The sequence below is a fragment of the Dipodomys merriami genome, unplaced genomic scaffold (assembly GCF_024711535.1).
Source record: "Dipodomys merriami isolate MVZ:Mamm:240054 unplaced genomic scaffold, mDipMer1.0.p SCAF_392, whole genome shotgun sequence".
Classification (NCBI taxonomy): Eukaryota; Metazoa; Chordata; class Mammalia; order Rodentia; family Heteromyidae; genus Dipodomys; species Dipodomys merriami.
The window spans coordinates 524870-532223 of NW_027205515.1; the positions used below are offsets into that span (position 1 = coordinate 524870).

The following is a 7354-nucleotide window of genomic DNA, read 5'->3' on the forward strand; positions in this document are numbered from 1 at the left end:
CAGGGCAGGTCTAGTGCAGTGGCTGAGGAAGGAGGGGAATTTGAGGGAGATCATGATAGAATTTGGGGAGACTTGGTGTCGACCTAAGTGTAGAGGCTAAGGGGAAGGTGGCAGGATGCAAGGGCATGTGGGACATGTGGGGACCTGGAGAAAGGACAGTACACTGGGTGTTGGCAGGCAGGAAGGAGACTTCTTGCCCAGAGACCCAGTCAGGAGCCAGGCCAAGCTGTGGGTGTTGATAAACTCATTTGGAACCAGGTAGGAGGCCAAAGCCAAGTGTAGGGCACCCGTAGGTTGAGGCTAGAGGAGAGTAGGGACAATTGGAAGAGAACACTGTGTGGACACAGGAACAGATGGAATTGCTCCCCAGAGCCCAGTGCACTTGAGAGACCATGAGGAGGAGATGTAGGCTCCGGGGAGCAGGGGCTGGAGACGCGGAAGGGGAGGTAATGCTGACACACTCAGCACAGATCAAGAGGTGCTGGTCAGAGGATGAGGAGGCAACTTTCTCCGCCCAGCCACGGAGTGTGAGTTCACTGCACTTCACACTGCATTTCAGGCAAGACTGAACTTGATGCTTAGTTACCCCTGCCCAATGAGCCAGAGAGAGTTTTTTTTTTTTAACCTTTTAATAAAATTAACAAATAAATATTCTAAACCATGGAGGCTACAGGAACAAAGAGTAGAAATTAAAGACAGTCTTCTTACTCAGAACCTCCCTGGAGGGAAGCAGAGACTCTAGGCTGGTGTGGAGCTAGACTGCTGGCCTGGGGGAGGGGAGTGATGGCGGAAGGGGTGTGGTCTGGGCTCCTGCAACCTGCCCCTCTCTGTGTGGCAAAAGAAAAGGAGGGGTTGGTCAAAGAACAAAAGTCCCTACAAGAGGTATCCCAGTGGCCCACAGGAGTGAAGGAGTAAAGGGAAAGCTAAGCTATAAAATGGGTGTGGAAGGGACAGTGGTGGCTATACGGGGGCTCTGAAGCAGTGGGTTGGTGGGGGGGGCGGGAGAGATGGGCTTCAGGTGGCTCTTGGTCCATGGCTGCTCACTCTCGGACATAGACCCTGGTGCACACAACGTCGTTTGCTGTCATGGTCTGGAAGGACAGAAGTAGTTGTTAGCCTGCTAGGCACATGGACTTGAGGGAGACATGGCTCTTGACTTCAGGGGAGAAGAGTTGCATGGAGGCATACAGCTTGGACTCCAAGTCCAAACAGGAAGGAACTGGGCTTTGTGGTAGAGTGCTTGCCTAGCATGCATGAAGCCCTGGTATCTCAGTACCACATAAACAGGAAAAGCCAGAAGTGGCACTGTAGTTCAAGGGGTAGAGTGCCAACCTTGAGGAAATGAAGCTCAGGGACAGTGCTCAGGCCCTGAGTTCAAGCTCCAGGACTGGCAAAAAAACCCAAACAACCAAAAAACAAAAACACCCAAACCAAAATAAACAAACAACAACAAAAAGCAACAAAAACAAGAAGAAACTGGTCCAAGAATATCCAAGTATCATTGGTAGGAGACAGCAATCAAGTAGAAGCCCACTCTTTTGGCCGGGCCAAGGATGTCTCCCAGTGTGTGTCTGAGCCACACAAAAAGGACCCCATTTCTTTTCTTTTTTTATATTTTTAGTGTTACTAGGGATTGAACTCAGGGCTTTGCATTTACTAGGCTAATGTTCTCCCAATGGAGCCAGTCCTTACAGTTTTCAGATAGGGGGTCATACTTTTCTCTGGGATAGCCTCAGACCCCAATCCTCTTATCTCCATTCTCCTCCCCCCCCCAGTCCTGGGGCTTGAACTCAGGGTCTGGGCACTGCCCCTGAGCTTCTTTTGCTCAAGGTTAGCACTCTACCATTGAGCCAGTGTGCCACTTCTGGCTTTCTTGTTTATGTAGTACTGAGGACTCGCTTCATGCATGCTAGGCAAGCACTCTACCACTAAGCCACATTCCCAGCCCAGGGACACCATTTCTAATTCACACTGTATGGGAGATGGATGGCTTAGTGAGGGGGAAGGGAAGACCAGCCATGGCTGCTCTTGAGTCTCCTGCACCCTGGATCCTCCCAGATAAACGGCAAAGGTAGCAGAGATTTGCTAGTGGCTAGGAATGGGTAGGACTCACCAGGATCAGCTCTCCATCATTGGTCAGTTCTCTGGTCCAGGAGGTCTTGGGGCCCTCTCCCTTCAGAAGCCTCTGCTCACAGACCATTTTGTTCTCACTCTCCCATTTCACCAGGCTCTATAAGGGAGAGGGGGCCAGGTGAGCTGAAACCATCATGGAGGCCAAGCAAATGAGTGGGATAAGGAACAGACAGGCGCTATTGCTCAGGGACTTCATAGGACATAGAGAAAATCATGTAGGAAAGCTGGATGAACAGTGGCATGTGGGAGGCAGAGTAGTAGATGTTAGGACCTGGAGGGAAGCTTCCTGGCACTCACCTTGCAGGGTCTCCCATCCACAGTCTGCTCCTCAAACTCCTCCCCAATCTTGAAGTTAATCTCTGTGGTACGCACAGCAGTAGAGGTTTTGATGTAGAAAGTGTCCCCTTCTTGCTTGATCTCCACTGCTGGCTTGGATGCTGCAGCCACGGCGATCTTCCTCAACATGATGTTCACCCCTATGGGGAAAGGAGGGGACACCTGTCTCACATTCTGCCTATGAGATAGCTTGAATAGGCCTACCTGTGCTGCCCTTGGCAGCAGCAAAGAACCTGGAATGAGATACAGGTGTGAAAGGTTTAGGGAGGAGGGGCACAGAGTCCTGTCCCCTGGAAGTCCTGTTCCTGACTATGGTCCCACCTCTGATGAATCATCAGATGGCTAGGGTTTAAGCCCAGCTCCTCACCCCCAGAATTCTCAGGGACCTCCCCCATCCCCTTACCCAACAAAGATTCTGCTTCAGGCTCATCATGGCTCCTCTTACCTCAGTTTAGGCTTTCCTCTATCCTGGCTTGAGAAGTTTAATCACTAGGTCTTTCCTTATGCCCATGTGTAGGGCACACCTGGAAAGTAGAGGCTAATTCCTTCTCTGCCCTAGCTACTCACCCTCTCTGGTGCTAGGCAGGTGTTCATTTCCCAATCTCCACCCATCCCCTCAAGCAAGGAGCAGGATTCTCAACAGAAAGAGATAAGTAGTTGTTTCTTTCTCTCTCTCTCTCTCTCTCTTTTATTTTATTTTATTTTTGTTGGTCTTGGGGCTTGAACTCTGGGCCTCCGAGCTATCCTTCAGCCCTTCAGCTCAAGGCGAGTGCTCTACCACTTGAGCCACACTGCCACTTCCAGTTTTTAGTGGTTTATTGGAGATAAGAGTCTCATAGACTTTCTCAAAGGGGCTGGCTTTGAACCTCAGATTTCCCCCCCCCCAAAAAAAAAAGAATCTCACAGACTTTCCTGCCTGGGCTGGCTTTGAACCACGATCCTCAGATCTCAGCCTCCTGAGTAGCTAGGATTACAGGCATGAGCCATCTGTGCCCAGCTCTTTTTCTCTTTTTAAGTAGTGAAAATAGTATCAACAATGACAATAGTTACTAATTTTCTAAAAATTTAAAGGCGTGCCAGGCACTGAATTCTATGTTCTAAATAGATATTTCATTCAGTAAGTTTGAAGAAGTGTTTCCGTTGTACCATTGTTGTACCTCTGAGGCTCAGAGAGGTTATGCCATTTGCCCAAGATCATCCACTCTGGAAGAGGGCTTAGAACAGGAGGAAATCACAGCCTACTGGATTTGACTCCAGGGCCTCTGGCTTCCCCAGGCTCCTTGCTATTCTCCAGAAACAACTACTTGCCAGGCGTTGGTGGCTCACGCCTATAATCCTAGCTATTCAGGAGGCTGAGATCTGAGGATTGCGGTTCGAAGCCAGCCTGAGCTTTAAAAGTCTGTTAAGACTTTTTTTTTGGTCAGTCATGGAGCTTGAGTTCAGGGCCTGGGCACTATCCCTGAGCTCTTTTGCTCAATGCTAGCATTCTATACTTTAAAGCCACAACTCCACTCTGGTATTTGAGTGGTTAGCAGGAGATAAAAGTCTCATGGGGACTTTTCTGCCTGGGCTGACTTTGAACCGCGATCCTTAGATCTCAGCCTCCTGAGTAGCTAGGATTACAGGCGTGAGCCACCAGTGCAGGGCTGTGAAACTCATCTACAAGTGACTACTCCAAAACCAACTCAAAGTGGACGAGTGCTAGGAACAGTGCCCAGGCCCTGAGTTCAAGCTCCATGACCACTACCACCAAAAAAAGTGAAAAAGAAAGAAAAAGTTCACACTATGGCTCACCAGCCCATCTAGAAGATTCTTATGCCCCTCTCCTTCCTTCTTTCCTTCCTTCCTTCCTTCTCTCTCTTTGAGATTTTTCTAAGCAGGGTTAGCTTTACATACATCAGGTAATAAGAACATTTCCTTCCTTTTGCATAGTACAATCTGTTCCCTTATTCTCTCTTATTCCCTCCCTCTCATCTTGCCCATGAGTTGCGTGTTCCACTCTCGTGTCCAGTGCAGCCAGTGGGCTCCGCTGCTGCACGCTTTCACCCATATTCCATTGATTCTGTGCCCTCCCCCCACCCCTCTCTTTTCAAGGGAACTCTGTCCTGCCTTGAGAAGAGAGAAGGAACAGCCACTTCAATCAGCCTCTGTGGCTTCAGTCTCTGGATACCCCCATGCCTTTTCCCAGCTTAGACCCCTTCTTTGCTTCCAGTTATGAAGAGTAGACAAAAGGATTGGCATCTCTCTGCCAGGAAAAGCAAAAGGAAGATCTTCTGGCCAGCCAGGTTGTCTATGACCCACCTCCCCAACCCTGGTACAATAAGAGAAGGGAGGAGGGTTGAGCTGGCTAACCTCCTGGACCTCCTGCAGGTCTGGGTCCCTAGAGGAACAAACCCTCATTTCCCTCAGCACCAAAGCAGAATCACCCTATTCCACACAGAAGGGAAAGGGAAGAAGTCTTGCCACTCAGGAGGCCTGGAATCCCAGTTCTAGGCTGCTGATCTAAGTCCAGGGAGAAATACCTGAGATCTCCAAGCCCATTGGATTTGTTAGGAGACATACTTCACCATATCTTCTTGGATAAAGAAGCCACTTCACTCTTCCTACTGGGAAGTCCATCCTGTTATCTAACAACCATCTTTCCAGTAATAGGAACAGAAAGACGCAGTGTGATTCATGGCTCTCACACCAGAGGGAATAAATACCCCCCATTACTGAGCACTCCCCACCAGATGGGACCCAGGAATAGGATTAGGGGAAAGAAGGGACTGAGGTGTCTGCAGAGGCAAGACTGGGTTCAGAGAACACATCTTCTAACCAGTCCCTGGTGCCTGTGGAGCTGGAGGCCTGGCTCAGAGGCTTTGGCTGACTCAGGACAGTGTTTATCTACTGGGTCTGTTTTCAATCTGCCCCTTAGCAGGGCATGGGGAGGGCACGTGGCTCTGAGAGACCCTGCAGAGAGAACAAACAGCCTGAAGACAGAAAGTGGAGTTGGCCCTTACTCTCCAGCTGGGGTCTGGGGGTGTGCCAGGCCACCACCTCAGGGCAGAATCCAGAACAGCTGGAAAAGGGAGTGGCAATAGACTTCCTAAAAGGAAAAATTTCTACCCTTTCATCTCTTTTTTCAGCAAGGGCAGAGCAAGGAAGATTCACATGATTGTAAGAAGTAATGTGGTTAGATGACAGGTAAAACAAGCAAAGACCAAAATCCCTGCTCCCTCACTGCACTCTTTTTAGGTCCAGACTTATTCTACAGACCCCTTATTTTTCCAAGCACACACACACACACAAAGGCATGCATACACTCATGCACAAGTGTGCTCAGCCATAGTTAAGCTTGGGCTGTTCCCATTTGTTGAGGTCTATAACCATTTCTTCCCAAATGTCTCCCCAGTCACTAAATCCTGGCACTTTCCTTTCATCAGACCCTCTAGCCCAGTTCCACCCCAGGAGGCAGCAATAGGTGGGCCAAGAAAGTTAGAAGCACAAAAGGTAATCTGGATGGATTTAGTGCCCCCCTTCTAACCCCCGCCCATCCCCACACACAACCACTGGGCTGCAGCTGGTCTTTGGCTGTAAAGGGAGGCAGGAACCCAGGCTTTTGGAAATTAAAGAATTGGGGTTTCACACAAAGACATTTGTTGAAATCCAAGAAAGTGATAATTATCCAGAGTGACTTTAGGACTCTGGAGCTGCTTGCAGTAGGAAAATATTTGTCTCACAAATGGGGGGGAAGGGGGGCGAGAAGAAAATGGAAAGTGCAGGAGAGGGAGGGAGCGGGCCCAGGGGATGCTTTAGCTTTGGACCACCTGGTGGGGAGACCTGGGCTAGAGGGTAAAGACCCCGTCCCTGGGATTAGGCTACTGCTGGGGGAATAGGAAGAAAGTTGGAATGTCTCCTAAGGGATCAGCCGAGGAAACACCTAGGTTCATGGCGTGGATGTAGAAGCTTTCCCAGCAGCAGTGTCTAAACTGCAGAGAGAGCCAGGTGCCCTGATCAGCGGGTCCAGGCTCTGAGACGGGCCATCCTGCTCCTAAGACCAACCTCGTGCTTCTGGTTTCTACTTGATTCACAGGCTCTGAGTCGCCGCTAGAGCCGGCTCTGGTGGGCGCCCCATTGGAAAAATCAGATTTTAGGGGTCCAGCTCCAGTGTTTCAGGACCCAGACGTCCCGTCCATTTCTCTGTCTGTGGATACAGGCTCCGATACCCCCACCCCCCACCCCGATGATTTGATCTCGAGTTTCTTTCTTGTCCCTACCTCCCCATCCCCAATGATTCTAGAATCCCCTAGCCCCTCCTGGGCGCTCCAACTCCTCCTTACCCAGCTCTAAGAGCAATTCCTCGAACTGTTCGGATTTGAGGATTTTCCAGTTTCCAGAAAAGTTGGGCATAGTGGCGGTGTGGGTGGTGGTTCCCTTAGGTTCCTCGGCTAGAGCACTGGACACTGAGCCCTTTAGTCGAAAATTACTCTGCTGCTGCCTTTGCAGGATCTTGAGATTCAGGAACCAAGACACGTTGGAGGACAACCCCAAAATTGGCTTGGGCTCCCGCGCGGGCAGTTTTTATACCAGGAGCCGGCCCGCCCCGGCCCAGGAGCGGGGTGGCCCCGCCTCCCGCTCCGCCTCCGTACCCCACCTGGGGGTCTTCTCGGAGTCCCTCCAACCCAGTCTCTGGTTCTAGTCCTGTATGTGAGCCTAAGGGTCTCTGGGAGCCAAGACAACCTTCTCTCATGCCAATGGGTGGCTGGGGAACCGGATAGGTCGCGCGCCCTCGAATTGCGCCTTTGGAGAGAGGAGGGGGCGGGCGCCAGGCCGGGGGCCCCGAGGCTGGATCTCACATCTTGCAGGGTGAACCACGGGGATCACGTTTTGCCAACCCCCTACT

At 50.7% G+C, this 7354-nt stretch overlaps 1 protein-coding gene across 1 annotated transcript; it reads right to left on the reverse strand.

Annotated features, from left to right (window-relative positions):
• Positions 1-620: 620 nt before the first annotated feature.
• On the reverse strand, positions 621-7028 carry Crabp2 (cellular retinoic acid binding protein 2). Its single transcript, XM_069990252.1, has 4 exons — positions 6792-7028; positions 2431-2609; positions 2114-2230; positions 621-1091 (listed from the first exon to the last, which is right to left on the reverse strand). The coding sequence occupies exons 1-4, from the start codon at positions 6859-6861 to the stop codon at positions 1041-1043; spliced, it is 417 nt and encodes a 138-aa protein (XP_069846353.1). The 5' UTR covers positions 6862-7028; the 3' UTR covers positions 621-1040.
• Positions 7029-7354: the final 326 nt, after the last annotated feature.

What these genes read in the sequence shown, in the direction of transcription:
- Crabp2 (XM_069990252.1), bottom strand. Translation starts at nt 6,861, where the DNA reads ATGCCCAACTTTTCTGGAAACTGGAAAATCCTCAAATCCGAACAGTTC. An exon ending in GGAATTGCTCTTAGAGCTGG is followed by an intron (nt 2,610 to 6,791) that starts GTAAGGAGGAGT and finishes CTTTCCCCATAG; the next exon opens with GGGTGAACATCATGTTGAGG. An exon ending in TGGATGGGAGACCCTGCAAG is followed by an intron (nt 2,231 to 2,430) that starts GTGAGTGCCAGG and finishes TCTCCCTTATAG; the next exon opens with AGCCTGGTGAAATGGGAGAG.